This window comes from Urocitellus parryii, chromosome 15 (assembly GCF_045843805.1).
Source record: "Urocitellus parryii isolate mUroPar1 chromosome 15, mUroPar1.hap1, whole genome shotgun sequence".
NCBI lineage: Eukaryota > Metazoa > Chordata > Mammalia > Rodentia > Sciuridae > Urocitellus > Urocitellus parryii.
The window spans coordinates 6,564,225-6,582,087 of NC_135545.1; the positions used below are offsets into that span (position 1 = coordinate 6,564,225).

The 17,863-nt window shown below is 49.4% G+C and overlaps 1 protein-coding gene across 1 annotated transcript; it reads left to right on the top strand.

Annotated features, from left to right (window-relative positions):
• Positions 1–5,903: 5,903 nt before the first annotated feature.
• Positions 5,904–12,704, top strand: Napsa (napsin A aspartic peptidase). Its single transcript, XM_026406359.2, has 7 exons — positions 5,904–5,977; positions 10,130–10,271; positions 10,355–10,478; positions 10,667–10,785; positions 11,057–11,256; positions 12,302–12,424; positions 12,518–12,704. Exons 1-7 carry the CDS (start codon positions 5,904–5,906, stop codon positions 12,702–12,704), a joined length of 969 nt encoding a protein of 322 aa, XP_026262144.2.
• The last annotated feature ends 5,159 nt before the right edge of the window (positions 12,705–17,863 follow it).

The window sequence follows — 17,863 nt, forward strand, 5'->3', positions numbered from 1 at the left end:
TCTGATCAAGTGTCCTTCCAGATTAGAGGTGTCCTACGCTGGCTGAGCACTCACCAAAGCCGTCCCTTACCCTCGAACTACAACTCCCAGCGGCTCGTGCAGCTAGATGTGGTCACGTGGTTGATGCCAGCCAATGGGACTGCTGCAAAAGTAACCAGGCAGAGAGGGAAACGAGGTGTCTGCACGCATTCCTAAGTGTTCCTGAGTTCAGTTCCGACCGCCTGAGCTCCCTTGTCATCCCCGCTACTCGAGAGGCTGAGGCAGGAGGGTCGTAAATTCAAGGCCAGACTGGACAATTTAGTGAGACCCACTCTCGAATTAAAATAAAAAGGGCTAGGGGTGGTAGAACTTGCCTAGCATGCATGGAGGCCCCCAGTACCCAAAGAACAAAACAAAAAATAATCCGGTTCAAACCCCCACCGAGTGCAATAGGGCCGGCTGGGGCATCTTTGAAATGTGGACGATAATCCCTTTCACAAAATTAGACGATTAAATAAAATACTGGATTGAGAAAACTCCCAAGGCTTTCCCTAGTCCCATCCTGAGTCCCCGGGAAGGATGGTGTTGAGTGATTTTGAAGATTCAACAAAGTCAGGTGCCTTCGTTTGAGAGCCTCTTGGTCTGATGGTGAAGGCCAACGTGGGCAGGAGATGCTAAGGGACGAGACAGGAGGTAATGTGGGTCCCTTTTAGCAGAGCTGTGTTCAGAAGGGCAATTTCTTCCCGTCAGCTTGGACAGGAAGGAAGCATTTGTTCTGTTTGTACCATTGGTGGAGACAGTGAGCCAGGCGGCATTCCGGGCCGTGGGAACCAAAGGGCCAAAGCAGGGGATCTGGAAAGAGCATGGTGTGTGTTCCAGTTCGGTTAACAAAAGTTGCAGCTGAGGTTGGAATAAGTGTGTGTGTGTGTGTGTGTGTGTGTGTGCGCGCGCGTGTGCGCGCGCGCGTGCGTGTGTGCTGTTTACCTGGGAAAATAGGTCCCCACTACCACCGTGTGGCCATTTGGGGATTTGCAGGCAAGGCTTCTCAAAGTACTTTAGAAAGTCAGAACAGGGATGCTGCAGACAGCGAGGTCGCTGTGGTGGTGGTGGTCGGGGGTGAGCTAAGGGCCTCTAGATGGAGGGTTCTGGATGCTGAAACAAAGAGAGATGGATGGTGAGAGTTATTATAGTGTCAGAGGAATGCCCCATTGCTAGGCCATTTTAGTTTTATTTGAGATAGGGCCTCTCTAAATTGCTACTGCAGGTTTGAACTCATGATCCTCCTGCCTCAGCCTCCTGAGCCGCTGGGATCAAGGTGCGTGCCACCACACTGATTTTCCCCTCCATTTTGCTCCCCTCCTTTCATGTCCTCTTGTCCTTCCAGCAGAGAGTGTATGATCAACCGCCATCATCACATCTTGCACACTCTAAACTTGACTCCCCCAGTTACACTTGCCTGGCAAAACCCTCACTCCAGCTCACCCAGTTGAGCACAATGGGCACCTTCAGACACATAACTGCAGGTGGCAAGTGGACACTCAGAGCCCTTCTCCATTGCCTAAGAAACCAGTCCTCACTTTCTTTCCCAGCCTCCAACAGTTCTCCTTCTCCTTCTCTTCAGTTTCACTTCTTCTTTTGTGGGGTGGTGGGGGTGGGGAGTGGGGGGTGGGGAACAGAAGCAATCAGGAAGACACTCCACTGATCACTACTGGCTCATGGGCAAAATACACTTACATCATTGTCCCTCCCATGACCATGATGGCCACCCCCCCATAAGCACTGACCCCTTCTTTTCTCCCTAGGCAGTCTCCCCTCCCATGTTTTCCTCTCTCTCTGCACCATTAGTTATGCAACTCGTTAGTTTTTGTCCCTTTAGATGTCACTGTAGACATTAGAATGCTACACTTCCTCGTGGTGCTGCTGAGAGTGATTCCAGAGACCTGGAGGTCCTGGGTCCTCCTCTGTCTGGGTGCTCCTCTTAAGTAATTCTTTTTTTTTTTTTTTTTAGTATTTGGCGGACACAACATCTTTGTCTGTATGTGATGCTGAAGATTGAACCTGGGCAGCATGCATGCCAGGCAATCGCGCTACCGCTTGAGCCACATCCCCAGCCCTTAAGTAATTCTTGAAGATTCCTTTCCTCCAGGGTCCAACTCTGGGACTTTTCTGCTGTAGCATCTCAAAGGAAACCCAAGTTTAAGAGTTGAGTCTTGGGCTGGGGAAGTAGCTCAGGGGAGTATGCTTGAGCCCTTGGTTCAATTCCCCAGAAGGAGAAGGAGAAAGGAGAGGAGGAGAAGGAGGAGGAGTAGAGGAAGAAGAGGAGAAGGAGAAGGGGGCTGGGGATGTGGCTCAAGCGGTAGCGCGCTCGCCTGGCATGCGTGCGGCCCGGGTTCGATCCTCAGCACCACATACCAACAAAGATGTTGTGTCTGCCGAGAACTAAAAAATAAATATTAAAAATTCTCTCTCTCTCTCTCTCTCAAAAAAAAAAAAAGAAGGAAGAGGATGAGGGGGATGAGGGGGAAGAGGCGGAGGAAGAGGAGACTACTGAGGGGCACCACCTACTGCCTCAGAGGGAGGTGAATGTTGGCATCTCACAGACCCAGAGAGGGACACGACTAAGCATACAAAGTGCTTATTTAATTTATTTGACACCCTTTATTGGTTGCAATGGGAAATGGAAGAGAGGAAACAATGGCACAGCTCCCTGCTGTCCCCAAGCTGGTCATCTTTTTAATAGTCACTATTCTGATGAGAGTGTGTTGGTGTCATATTTTTCTTTTTTCTTTCCTCCTCCTCCTCCTCCTCCTCCTTCCCCTTCTGCCCCTCCTCCTTCCCCTTCTCTTCCTGAGTTTGGGATGAAACCCAGGGCCTCACACATGCTAGGCCGGCATTCTGCTACTGAGCTACAGCCCAGCTCTGCACTGCAGTTTTAACATGCACACCCTTGATGAGATATGACCATAGGTGTTCAGTATTGACCTGACCCAAATCATTACATCATCATACAAAGCCAGGTGTTAGGAGAGCGGGCAGGGGGGAAAGAGTCAATTGCCTAGTTGTCACAGTGGGAAGGCAAAGAATAATGTCGAAAATAGACAAATCAAAACAGAGTATTAGCCAGGCATGGTGGCGCACGCCTGTAATCCCAGCAGCGTGGGAGGCTGAGGCAGGAGGATTGCGAGTTCAAAGCCAGCCTCAGCAATTTAGCCAGGTGCTAAGCAACTCCGTGAGACCTTGTCTCTAAATAAAATACAAATAGGACTGGGGTTGTGGTTCGAGTGCCCCTACATTCAATCCCTGGTTAAAAAAAGAAAAGAAAAAAGAATAAAATAATTAAAGAGTAAGAAAGAATAAAAAGGCTGACAGCATTACTAATCAAGAAATGGGCATTTCAATAAAGAAGAAAAAAACATTCTTTTTACACCATCTGACAGGAGGTAGCATTGTGCGGATGTGGGCGGGTGGTGTTGCTATGGGCCTAGGCCCTGTAGTGGGAAGTACCAACCCTTAGACCATTATACCAGCTCTGGGGAGCAATCTAGCAATAGCTGTCAAAATCACATGTGGTCTCCGCCTGAGGGATTCTGGTTTTAGAGACTGATGTGTGCATACTATTAAAGGTATGCACAGAAAATATAGCTAATGTTTATAACTAAAAAGGAGGAGCAATAAATAGATTGGTTATATAAATAGTGTTTTTTTGATACTCTGAGATACAATGTAGCTATTTAAAAGAAGGTTTGCCCCTTTGCAACAAATGGTACTGATATCTGGAATTTATTTTGGAATCAAGAAAATGAGGAGCTGGGGTTATGTTGTGGCTCAGTGGTAGAGTACTCGCCTTGCACATGAAAGGCCCTGGGTTCAAATCTCAGCACCACGTATAAATAAATAAAATAAAGTTATAAAAAAGAATTTTAAAAAGAAAGAATGAAAGAAAAATGAGCCTGGCATGTTGCTGCACACCTGTCATCCCAGTCACTCTGGAGGCTGAGACAGGAGGATTGCACGTTTGAATCCAGCATCAGTAACTTAGGGAGACCCTGTCTCAAAATAAATAAATAAATAAATAAAGGATTGGGGATGTAACTCAGTGGTAAAATGCCCCTGGGTTCAATCCCCAGTACCAGAAATAAATAAGATTTGTGAATTTTATCATAGGTAAATTGTATCTTATTCTTTCTTTTCTTGTCTGTACTGGTCCTGAGACGTGAAGCCAAGGTGCTTGACCACTGAGCTCCATGCTGCACGCCCTCCAGTTCTCTCCTTCCTCCCTTTCCTTTTTTTTCTTTTTTTTCTTTTTGAAACAGCGCCTCACTAGGTTGCTAAGGCCAGTGTTCAAAATTTAAGTTATATAGTTAAGTGGGAAAATAAGATGCAGATCAAGTAGCAAAATCTATTTTTATTTACTTAAAAAAAGAGATGTGTCTGCTGATATTGACAGGCAAATCTAATCGAGTGAGCCAAAAATCTGATATATATATTTTTTTTGTTTTAGTAATACTTGTAATTCCGGATACTCTGGAGACTGAGGCAGGAGAATCACAAGTTGGACACCAGCCTCAGCAACTTAGTGAGATCCTGTCTCAAAGTAAAAAAAAAAAAATCGGGCAGGGGATGTAAGTTTGTAGTAAAGCACCCTTAGGTCAATCCCTGGATCCTCTTTCTTGAGTCCCCAGATCTCTAAGCAGCAGCAGGCACGTACACACACACACACAGAGAGAGAGAGAGAGAGAGAGAGAGAGAGGGAGGAAGAGAGGGAGGGAATTTTTCAGTAATGTTTGTGGTTACAGGCTCATTGGGTTTTTCTTTTTCTTTCTTTCTTTTTTTTTTAATGCAGACTCTTTTTCTTTTTTCTTTTTGGTATCAGGGTACGCTCTGCCACTGAGCCACATTCGTAGCCCAATTTTGTATTTTATTTAGAGACAGGGTCTCACTGAGTTGCTTAGCGCCCGGCTACGTTGCTGAGGCTGGCTTTGATCCTCCTGTCTCAGCCTCCGGAGCCGCTGGGAATACAGGCGTGCGCCACCTCCCAGGCAAAATGCAGATTCTTTAGGGCCCCCATCTCGGGCCTCCTCATCCAAAATTTCTAAGGACGACCAGGAATCTGCATTTTTCACTTGATTTCTCACGTTTGTTAAAATTTGCGATGCTTAATCAAGGAAAGGGGAGGGGCTACATGAAGGGACGGTGACAATTCCTGCGAATTATTTTAAAACATTTCTATTGGTGGTGCCACTACCACTTGTGTACGTGTGTGCATCCGTGTGTTTCTATGTTTTCCGAACACAACAGGAGTCCGGGTTCCTAGCCCCCCACGGCTTGTGCCTGTTGCCCAAGCTGGGCGGAGGTTGAGGTAGGAGGCTCCCTTGAATCCAGGAGTTGGAGGCCAACTGGGGGACACAGAGATCCCGTTTCAAGAAGAAACATGCACACAGGACCACCCTCAACAACAGCTCCAACAAAAGTCAGGGGTCCCGAGACACAGGCGGAGCGTCACGTGGGAAGCGGGTGTCTAAGCTGACCCCCTCTCGGTTCCCCCAGAACCTTCGCGAACACTCACCGTCCCTCCCTCTTGCTCAAGGAAACATTTCTAGTCTCAGAAAAGTGAAGTGAAAGTTCAAAGTAAAAACCGACAGACTAAAGGAGCGAGGCCAGGGAACGGGTCCCAGCTCAGGACGGGTCCCCCACGCCCATCCCCGCCAAAGGTAGGAGTGAGGAGCCAGGGACACAGGAAAATACTTTGGGTGACCTCTCAAAAAATACTCAGCGGTAACCTTTAAAACATCCCGCCTCCCCGCCATGGTGTCACACACCGAGGGACTTCACCTCCGAAACCGGGGAAGGGCGTGCACAGGGCGGAGTTTCAGGGGAAAGAACAGGGGCCCCAGGGCGCCTGGGTCCACTCCGGGTCTCCAGAGATGTCGCCGGCGCCGCTGTGCCTGCTGCTGTTGACGCTATTGAGCGCAGAGCCCGCCCGGGCCAAGCTGATCCGGTATGGGATCCCACCCGACACCCCAACTCTGAGGAGGCTTCTCCACCTATTGCCCTTTAAATCTGGTGCGCCCTAGTTCCGTAGCTTCCAAACTCAGCACCCCAGGATCCCTGGCTCCTCTTTCTTGGGTCCCCAGATCTCTAAATCGGGGTCTCACCCCTGAGGGCTCTAACATGACATCCTCTGAAGCCCCCTACTTCCATTTTTTTTTTTCAGTCTAGGATTCCCCAATATAGAAACCCATGGTTGGGGTCCTCTCCCTCTCCTCCCCCCACCTTTTGTACCAGAGATTGAACTCAGGGGCGCTTAACCACCGAGCCACATCCCTAGACTTTTTTTTTTTTTTTTTAAATTTAGAGATAGGGTCTTGCTGAGTTGCTTAGAGCCTCATTAAGTGGCTGAAGCTAGCTTTGGACTGGTGATCCTCCTGCCTCAGCCTCCCAGCTGCTGGGATTACAGGTGTGCTCACCATTGTGCCTCCTCCTCCTTTCAGGACAGGATTTTTGTGTGGCCACTTCAGATCCCATTCTGAGCTCTGAAGATCTGGTTTGGGGGTCTTTTTTTTTTTTTTAAGAGAGAGTGAGAGAGGAGAGAGGGGAGAGAGAGAGAGAGAGAGAGAGATAGAGAGAGAGAGAGAGAGAGAGAGAGAGAGAATTTTTAATATTTATTTTTTAGTTCTCGGCGGACACAACATCCTTGTTGGTATGTGGTGCTGAGGATGGAACCCGGGCCGCACGCATGCCAGGCGAGCGCGCTACCGCTGAGCCACATCTCCAGCCCCTGGTTTGGGGGTCTTTAGCCAGATGATCCCCCCACCTTCCAGATCCTGAAGAATATGCAATTCCCCCAAATTCACATCCTTCAAATTGTTCAGGCCTTTGAAAGTCCAATTTTGGGGACCCCCATTCAAGGGTCCCTTTCCCACCACCTTGCCTCTGTTGCCTCCCTCCCTCCCCCTCTCCCTTCCTCTTCTCACCCCTCTGGTTCTTGATGGGGGAGGGGGGCTCTTCCAGGAAGTATTTTCCCCACTTCACATTCTCCTGCCTCTCAAGACTGAGTCATGGGAGTTGGGGTGAGGGCAAAGGTGTGAGCCAGGGGACAGAGCTCCAAGGCAGGTACAAAAATATTACGCACATGATTTTTGTTAACCTGGTTTCTGAACTTAATATATCATGGGCATTTTCCAAGTCCATGCAGAGCAGTGAGTCTCAGAATGTTGTCCAGGATGGAGAGCTTCGGTAGCACCCAGGAATTTGGAAATGCAAATGTTCCATCCCAGACCTACTTAATCAGAAGCTAAGAGATCTGAATTTTAACTAGCCCCCGGGTCAGGGATTGGCAAACACTCTGATCAAGGGCCAGTTTGCAAATAAAGCTTAAGAGAACTAGTCCTGTTCATTCATTTACCTAGTGTCTGGGGCTGCTTTCATGCTCTATTAACAGAGTTTAGTTATGACAGAGAGTAACAACCTGCAAAGTCTTTACAGAAGGTGATTCTGCTTCATGCTACAGTTTTGAGAACCATTGGTATAGTGAGCTCCTTCCTCATTTTTAGTGGTCAAATGAGATTCTGTACATGTAAGTTCCACCACAGAGCTAAGCCAAACCCACCGTTGGCCCCTGGACAGTTTCTGGTTTCCACCATCAGGCACATCCTCATGAACACATCTTTCTGCACTCATCTCTTGTAGATGAAATTCCCAGACTGACATTGTTGGGTTAAAAGGTGTGTGTCCAAGAGTTTTTTTGGTTCCTTGGTTTCTTTTACTTCCTGAAAGCCTCTAGTAATCTCAGCTTTCAATATCACTTTCTTTTTTTTTTTTTTTTTTTGAGAGAGAGAGAGAGAGAGAGAGAGAGAGAGAATTTTTTAATGTTTATTTTTCAGTTCTCGGCCGACACAACATCTTTGTTTGTATGTGGTGCTGAGGATCTAACCCAGGCCGCACACATGCCAGGCGAGCACACTACCACTTGAGCCACATCCCCAGCCCTCAAAATCACTTTCTAATTAAAAATAAAATGATAATGGAAAGTTTTTGTAGGACCTAACCTCTCTTTCTCTTTCTGTCTCTGTGGGATACTCGGTGTTGAACTCAGGGTCTTTCACATACTAAGAAAGCAAGTACCACTGAGTTATGTCCTTAGTAACACCCAGCTCCCCACTTTTTGCTAAACTGCCCAGGTTGGCCTTCAATTTATGATCATCTTTCCTAAGCCTCCCCAGTAGCTGGGATTATATGCATGTGCCACCATGCCCAATTGGACATAATATCTTAATGATTTATCTGGAAAGCAATGGAACAATTAGTCAAACACAGAACTAAAAAATTTCTCAATTAAAAAAAAAAAGGCATGCTGTCAGTGTGTCTCAGTGATAGAGCCTATGCTTTGCACGGATGGGGCCCTGGGCATTATCCCCAGCACACACACACACACACACACACACACAAAAGTGTATAATTTTGGGCTGGGGTTGTGGATAGGTGGTTGAGCACTTGCCTGGCATGCATGAGGCACTGGGTTCGATTCCCAGCACCACATAAAAAAAACTAAATAAACAAAATAAAGGTATTATGTCCATCTACAACTAAAAATATTTTTAAAAAAGTGTTTAATTTTAAGGTATTTATTACCTATTTGCCAAATCAAAAATCATCCTCCTAAAAGTGTGTATCACTTTACACTCTCCTTTTCCATCAGAGACAGTATTTTCAGTTCTTTCCCAACTTTCAGAGTGAAACAAAGTCACTTGTATTTATTTGATGACTGTTGGGGGTCAAACATCTTTAATTTGTTTAGAAATTTTGTACTTTTGAGAATTATCCATTTGTGGTTCTTTGCCATTTCCCTCTTGTCAAGAACTGAAATTATCTTGCCACAGTATCATGTTGCTCAAAGAATCACAAGACTCCCAAATCAGAGATAAAGACAGTTTATTACTCCCAGCAATAGCAGTAGCAGGACTATCAGCATTTGTTTCAGTTTTCACATGCAGTGAGGTCATTATAGGAGAAGAACTCTGAGCTTAGGTGACCTGAAATCTTTTAAAATGGATCATAAACCTGCCTGTTCCTTAATCCAGAGAAAGATGCTGTCTATCTTCTGCTGTGACTATTCATGAAACAAAATCTTTGAAAGGGCAGTTGGCACAAAGCCAGCCAGTGCCTCTGTAGAAATGTGAGACCCATGGAGAGTTTCATTATCCTTATTCATTTGTAGAAGCTCTTTGCATATAGGGAATATTACCTCTTTGACATACAACTTGTATTTATTCCCCCAGATTTCTTTTTTTTTTTTTTGCTTTTTTTATTTACTTCTCTTTTCCTCCCTCGTTTTCTTTCCACACCCCCCTGCCCCAGGGTTTAAAATTTTAGAATCTCACTCATCAATAGTCTTCTCTTGGTGTCATGCTTAGAAAAGCAGTCCTCTTCCCAGAGTTTTTTAAACATTTCATTTGCTCATGGTGATCTTATAATTTTATATTTCACTTTAAATCTTTGACATATAGGCAATGTATTAGTTATTTATTTATTGGTACCAGGGATTGAACCCAGGGGTGCTTAACCACTGAGCCACATCCCCAGCCCTTTTATATATTTTATTTGGAGACAGGGTCTCACAGAGTTGCTGAGTTGCTGAGGCTGGCTTTGAACGTGTGATCCTCCTGCCTCAGCCTCCTGAACAGCTGGGATTACGGTGTGCACCACTGTGCCCAGCTCTGTGCAAAGTATTTTAGTGTAAGGAATGAAGTTATGATTATTTTTTTGCTCACATTCCCCTCTTACATGATGAATGAAGCATACAAAAGTTCATAATTCTAGGTTTTTGCAAGGGCTAGCTTTTTGTTAGTGTCTTTGGAACCCTTTGAGAATGGTAATTCCCCAGGAATGGCTTATTTTAAGGTGTTCGGAAATTTAAAGGTCTTTGAGATGCTCTATTTGGGATGATGCATTGCTATTGTAAAATCTCTGAGGATATTCGTTTTCATGGTGCTCTCCATTGTATTTCCAGGAAGGTTGCTATTGTAAAGTTTCTAGTAGCTGCTGCTGATGGAGATGTCTAAGTTGCCACCATATCCTATTTGGGAACTGTATTATAGGGGGCTTCCAGGAAGGGTGGCTTCGTGACTGTCAGCATCCTCTTTCCCTTCAGGATCCCTCTTAAGCGAATTCACCCTGGACACAGAACCCTGAACCCACTGAGGGGATGGGGAGAGCCAGCAGAGCCCTCTAGGTTGGGGACTCCATCCACTGGGGACAAGCCCATCTTTGTGCCTCTCTCCAAGTTCTTGAATGTGAGTCACAGCCATACACAGCCCCACCCTTATGCTCTTAAGCCAAACTCTCTTAATTTATCCTATCTCCTCTTTGCCATCAGGTCCAGTATTTTGGGAAAATTGGCCTGGGAACGCCTCCACAAAACTTCTCTGTCGTCTTTGACACTGGCTCCTCCAATCTCTGGGTTCCATCCAAGCGATGTCACTTCCTCAGTCTGCCTTGCTGTGAGCTTTCATCGTGGGGAGAATAAGGCTGAACAGGGATGAAGGGAGAAGGAGGGACGGGGCCTCATCTTTCCTAAGGGTTTGAGCCACCATTGTCTTCTGATATCCTCACCGGCGAGAAGTCTAAGGGGCAGGAGTCATGGGAATCTTCTGCTCCCCAGTGACACCTCTCTGATCTTCTGAATTAGGGTTCCATCACCGTTTTGATCCCAAGGCTTCCAGCTCCTTCCGGCCCAATGGGACCAAGTTTGCCATTCAGTATGGAACCGGGCGGCTCAGTGGAATCCTGAGCGAGGACAAGTTGACTGTGCGTGATCACAAGAAGGCTTGACCTTGGAAGAACCGCAGTGACCAAAACCAACTGATTCTAGGAGGGGCTTAAAGAGGCGGGGTCTCCTGGGCAAAGAGGCAGGGCTTGAAGGTGGGGCTTCCCAGGCAGGGAGGCAAAATTTCCTGGGCCGTTGGGACTTGTTTCTGGATGTTCAGAAACAAGGATCCATGCCTTGCTTTGGGGATCCAAGGGATAGGTAGATAATGTCCTTCCAGAACTAACCGGCCCAATCTCAATCTACTCCTAGATTGGGGAAATCAAAGGTGCACCAGTGACTTTTGGGGAGGCTCTGTGGGAGCCCAGCCTGGTCTTCACTTTTGCCCATTTCGATGGGATACTGGGCCTCGGCTTTCCCAGTCTGGCTGTGGGAGGAGTTCAGCCCCCGCTGGATGCACTGGTGGAGCAGGGACTACTGGATAAGCCTGTCTTCTCCTTTTACCTCAACAGGTACTGGGGGAGGGTCTCCCTACCTACAAGTCCTGGCCCCAAGAAGGAAGTTCCACCCCCACCCCCAATTCAGGAAATCTCATCATCCTTTCAGGAAGTCATCCACTTAACAAAGCGATTTTTAGCCTCCATTGAGGAAAGTGCTTGTTTCATATAAGAAATGCCCCAACCCTATTCATGAGTTTCACAGCTTAAGTGACTACTTAAACCATACTAAAGAAACTCACCATCACTTCAAAATGCTCCACGTTTCAAAATCAAACAGAGAATTTCATGCACTTTCCTTCAAATATTTGACTTAGGAACACTCTCTTCACCATAAAGAAAACTCAAGTTCCATTTGAGAACACTCAACAGGAAGTCAGGAATTACCCATTGAGTACCACCTTACACTCGAAAATCCTGTTCACCAGCAAGTCTCCGCCCCCTCCCCAAATCTCCACCTTGCTTCCCAGAGGCCCATCACCCACAGCCAAAATCCCGATGTCCACTCAGTTACCCCAACATGCAACCCACTCAGGAGGTCCAGCCTTCCTCTTAGTAGACGGGCCCTCCTCCATTTTTCAGGAAGTCGCTACGCTCTCTTCTGGTCACTGACAGCCAACTCAGGAAGCTTAACACCTCTCTTGATACCAGGACACACAATTTAGAAAGTCTCACTACCTACTCAGGAAGCCACCCCACCCCTACACAAATCACACATCCAGAGCCAATTCAGAAACCTCAGTGCTGCGTTTGGTAACTACGGCAGGCAGTTCAGGAAATCCACTCCCCCCGCCAAGAATTCTGCCTTCCAGTCAAATGAAGTCTCATCTCTACTTCGGGATGCCCCCAAACACACTAAAGTCCTTCTCCACCAAGAAAAGCACCATTTCCCTTCACTTCTTGCTTTGCTGCCAGTTCCAATATCTAGGCCCTACCCACACTCTACTACCCCCATCTAGAACTGAGAAAAGACCAACTGGCACGAAGTCCCAGCAGCCCTGGTCATTCCTGGGGCTGGAAAGGGAAACATCAGTGACACCACAGTACTCTGCTTCTGCAGGGACTCTGAAGGGGCTGATGGAGGAGAGCTGGTCCTGGGGGGCTCAGACCCCACTCACTACATCCCACCCCTCACCTTCGTGCCAGTCACAGTCCCTGCCTTCTGGCAGATCCACATGGAGGGGTGAGTGGCTTGCTTCCTGGGCCTGAAGTTGGAGGCTAGGGGTGTGCATTTCTAGGGTTCTGCCTCTAATACCTGTCCCCTTTCCCTTCACAGTGTGAAGGTGGGCACAGGGCTGACTGTCTGTGCCCAGGGCTGTGCTGCCATCCTAGACACAGGCACATCCCTCATCACAGGACCCTCTGAGGAGATCCAGGCCCTGAATGTAGCCATTGGGGGATTTCCCTTGCTGGCTGGGCAGGTAAGGACACAGTCTCTGGTGAGTGTGGACTGGGGAGGCTGATGGGAATTTGATGGCAGACATTGGGCAGGATGCTGGGAACAAAGGGGAGGATGCAGGTAGCTATAAAGTGTCCTAGGGCCGAAGGAAGTGGACCTTTGCTTGATGGGCTGCAACACGGAGGAAGGAAGCAAGGACATTTCCAAGCATCTTCTCTGAATGACTCAGGTGTGGTGGGGAGAGGGATGAGAATTACCCATTGAGTACCACCTTACTTATTTAGGACTGGATGAGACAAGGCTTGGTGACAAGGCCTGTCCATACAAGGCCCTGAATATCTAGTTGTCCAATACAGACATTACCCTATGGTGCTGGGGAGGTGCGGAAGGTATTTGAGCAGGAATCTCCCATCTTCACTTGTTCTTCTCCTCTAGTACCTCATTCAATGCTCGAAAATCCCATCGCTCCCCGCAGTGTCCTTCCTCCTTGGGGGGGTTTGGTTTAACCTCACGGCCCAGGACTACGTCATTCAGGTGTGTGACTCATTGACGTCAGCGTAACACAATATAACCCGACCTGAGGGGCGGAGCTGGTAGTGAGACCACCAGGGCGGGGTAGGAGCCCCCACATTAGCTCCCGGGGAAAAGGCAGGTACAGTGGCGTGTTGTGACACCCAGTGGTCCTGTCTTGTCGCTTTGCAGATTGCTCAGGGTGGCATCCGCCTGTGTATGTCCGGCTTCCAGGGCTTGGACATGCCTCCGCCTGCAGGACCCCTGTGGATCCTCGGCGACGTCTTCTTGGGGACCTACGTGTCTGTCTTCGACCGCGGGCACGTGAATGGCAGCGCCCGGGTGGGCCTGGCGCGCGCTCGTTCCCGCGAAACTGGCGGCAAGGGGATGAACCCGCGCAGGCGCGGTTCTGCGGCTGACGCCCTTGCTAGGCGCATGCGCGCCGACCAGTAGCGGAGGTCCCGCATCCTTGTAAAAATCTAGCATTTCCTTTTAAACAACCTACCTGGATCGCTTCTTACTAAGCACACACGTTTTAGAGGGAAAAATTAATGTCGGACCTACGGAATCGAGGAGGGGAAGGGTTTCACGACTATTCTGCTGGGTTTACACTAGCGAGGGGAGTCTTACACTACAAATACCACGAATCCCTAACCTTTTCTCTGCCTCCAGTCGAAGGCTCCCGGCCTCGCGAAGCATCGTGGATGTTGTAGTCCACGCCATGTTACATTTTTAGCAGAGGCTGGCGCAGCCACAACATGCGTGGGAGGCGACAGGTCGCGACAAAAGCTACAGGTGTCAGGTGTGTGTGTGTGTGTGTGTGTGTGTGTAGAGGTGGTGGCTGAAATCGATAAAGGGTTTCCTAACCCTTGTTCTAAGGATGGGGGATACCATATGTTCCTGTGGGCCTCATCTTTTGTTCATTTTCTCTGTCCTTGGGATTCCGGGGACCCCTGGGTCCGCCATAAAGGCGGAGCTTGCTGCCCCGAGTTGGGGGGAAGCGGTGCTGCCCCTCCTCCGGTGGTGATGTCACTACCCTTTCAGCAGCTTCTTTCTGCTCAGAGCTGCTGGGGCTGGGTCACCCTCCCCCGTCGCCAGCCCCGGATTCCCCCATCCCCGCCTTGCCTCGACTTGGGGTGAGTACGGGGGAGGGGGCGGAGGCTCAGGTCCGGGGGGGGGGGCAGTAAGACAGCCCAAGTACCAGTTTGGGAGGTAGGGGACTTGGAAGGCAGGGAACCCAAGATTACATCGGAGGGATCCCCTTTGATTCTGAGCTTTGGGGCCAAGGTACTTGAAGGGTCTCAGGCAAGGAGTCCTGTATTTTCAGCATTAGTGGGACTCCCCTTTCCTGGATTTGGAAGTGATGGGAATGCAGGTGAGGGCATAAGAAAGGAGCCCTAGAAGTCAGGGAGAAGATGACCCATCCTCAATTTTTGGGTCCTTCGGTGAATGGGGGAGGGAGTGTCCAGGATAAGGAGTGGGAGTTTGGAGCTTTCAGAAATTCTGTGTTTAGTGTCAGGGAAAGGATGCTCTGTAGAGGAGCTGGGGTGTGAAAAGGTCTGAAGAAGTGGACAGATAGCCTCTCTCCTCCTGGGTCCATGGCCAAACGTGGAATTCGTTTTCCTGTGGTCTGTAAGCACAGCTGGGTGTCCTGAGCCCCATCTTGTCTCCTGAAGGCCCCTTCTCTCTGATGGATGGGTGAGAATCCAGGCTCACAAAACCTTCACATACCCCGATGAGGTATGGAGAGGGCAATAAAGGAATGAATGATAGCATCCAAATTTCCCATGACTGAGGGAGTCCGATCCATCCTGTTACTCCTGGCTGCTGCCCCCATCCCCAGCTTCTAATCCCAAATCTTATTCCATATTCTCCCCTTTTCCAGCTCCTTCTCACCAACAACACCCACCTTCTCCCACACTTCTGACCTCTGGTGGCGAGGACCAAAAACCGCTGATTTAGTAACTTGATCCTGGGGCCTGGCTGCTGTCAAAAGCAGAAAGTAGGGGTGGAGGTGGGGAATAAAGGATGGCTGACTTAGGTTCTCACCCCAGTCCCAACTCCCTGCCCCTAGTGCCTACCCAGCCCCTTCTCCAGCCTCCATCCCCATCTCTAACTGGAGCCTCATTCAATCACTACAGATTCACTGCTTTTGCCTAGGACCACATCAGAATTCAGGGTAGAGAGAGGTAGGAAGTGCTGATGTATTTTCTCTGCCTAGGTGGGTCCCATCAGAGACCCAAGGGCTGTCCAAGGATTGTGGATACTGGATTGGAGGCTATGGGAGAGCCCAGGGTCTGGGGAGGGAGATGACTACCTCCTTGTCTGCAGGACAAACCCCACTCTGAAACTATCTGCAGTGACGCAGCAAGAACCCTGGCCAGGATGGGGGTTAGAGTGTATGGAGGAGAGCCTTTAGAGAAAGAATAAGAGACCTAGAGAGAGGGGAGCCCCAGGAAGAGACAGACTCAGGAGTGGGTAAGACATGGGAGAGAGACCCAAAGAGGACTCAGAGAGAAAGTAGGATTAGAGTGAGTCAACAGAGCAGACGACAAAGGGCAGAGATGAGCAGGTGAAGGGGGCACACCAGGGGGCTGCCAGCATCCTCTAGCTACCCGGTGCCTGGCCTGATGCCACCCTCTGCAGGTGCAGCAGCTGGCTGGCACCAATCATAAATAGGGAGAGGGAAAGGAAAGGAGAGGGAGTTCATCAGAAAATAAGAGGGGGGCCCAGAGGTCCAGAAAAGGCAGAAACAGGTGAGGTGGGGTGGGGGACTGAGACACAGAAGAGGATAGAGATCATGAGGTGACAGAGACTCAAAGAGGGACAAAAGACCCAATGGGAGGACGAGAGACCTAGAGAGGCACTCCCTGAGTAAAAAGTAGAGACCAAAAGAATGAGAATGGGGATGGGATTCTAAACCATGGCCAGGCAAGGGAAGTCAACTCTAGAGAGAAGAGGAGCAAAGCCTCAAAAGGAAAGGAACAAATTCAGAGACCCAGAGGAAGGGCAGAGAAAAGAGGGGCCAGAGACACAGAAACGGGAGCAGGATGGGGTGGAGAGGCGACACCAACCAACCGCTGCACAGGCAGAGGGAGGCAGCGGGCAAGACAGCGCGCAGCCAGAGGATGCCCGCAGCCCTCTGACCCGCCCACTTCGCTCCCACAGGCACCTCCTCGCTCAGAAACCCAGCCGCAGTCGTTGGCTCCGCCCCAGCCCCTGCGTCTGCGCACTGCCTCCTAGAGCCCAGGTCCACTCTGGGGGCGGGGCCTGACGCTTCAAGGCGGTCCTCCTTGTTCTGGCCCCGCCCCTAACTCTCCATTCGACCCCTGCCCCCACTCCAGACCTCTCTGACACCTAACCCGGCATCATTTTGCATTGGTCTCATCTATTGCCCCAGTTTAGACGCTTTGGCTTCTCCCCCTCCCCTCTCTTCTGTGTGCATTCGGCTCACTCCAGTTCTTATCCTTCTCTTCATCCTCCAATCTGCAGTCCACTGTGGTCTAATCATCATCTCTTTTCCTTCACCAATTGACGTTCTCACCCTGCCCCTTAAATCGTCAGTGATCCTTAGTCATTGAGGATCTTTAGCTCCAAGGACTCCAAGACTCTTCTTCTTCCAGGTCCCTCCGCTCTGTCCAGCACAGTAGCCTTTCACTCTGCAAGTCTCACTCTTCCTCTATTCCCCCGCCCCTCGTCCCTTTCCTCCACCATCTCACCCATGCCCTTTCAAGCTCCTTAAAGTCCCGCTCCTCCCTTAGTCTCACCTTCCTGTAGCCGGTTCAAGGGGTTGTCTACCATTCGTAGACCTCACCTACTTTTCTCGGTCCCGACCTATCCTTCCTTCCTTCATTCATTCTCTAGGCCCAGCACCCTCAGCTTTCTACCTGGGCTCCTCCTCCCTAAGTCCTATTCAGACGCTCTCAGATTTTCAAGCCTCACTTGTTTCAAACCTTCTCACTGGGTCTCAATCTCTCAATCTCTCTTCCCTTCTCCTTGTCCCTTTTCACTCAAGCCAGTCCCATTCCGTGAGAAAGTGGTCCATCTCCAGTTCCCTTCCCTAGTTCAGTCCTGCCCGTTCACTGTCCCAGCTAATCAGGACTCTCTTTCTTCTATGCTCTTAAGTCTTGCCCCATCCAACCTATGTTATCCAACACCCGGGTCCTCCCTGCCAAAGCTTTAGGTCCCGGGTAGAGATCTCTTTTTATTTCTCTTCTGACCCTTCTCTCCGGACCTTCTCAGTCCAACCAGATGGGATTCTCAGATTATGACCTCGCCCCTCCAGGCCAGTCTGGTTACCGTTTTTTCGGTTCTATCAGGTATCTTTCTTACATCTTGCCCGGCTGTCTCCGTTTTCACTGTGCTGCTGAGCCAAGAAACGTTTGTTACGGGTCCCGCTTCCTCTGACGCTCCGCCCCTCCGTTTTGCTCCCAAAGATCCAACCGAGGAGCCTCATTTGTGGCTCCGCCTCACCCAGCTAGGCAGTGGTAGAGTATCATCCCCTCTCCTCTCGATCCTAGCCCCACCCAACTCCCTCAGGCCAATCAGTTCGGATCCTCCCCCACTAAGGCTCTGTCCCTCCATTCTATCGACTCCTCCCATCCAATCACGTCGGCCTTTGCCCCTTTCGGGCCCGCCTCCTCCGTCCATCTTCTCCTCCCACCCAATCACGTCTGTGTCTTCCCTGAGCCCCGCCCCTCTTGGCCCTGCCTC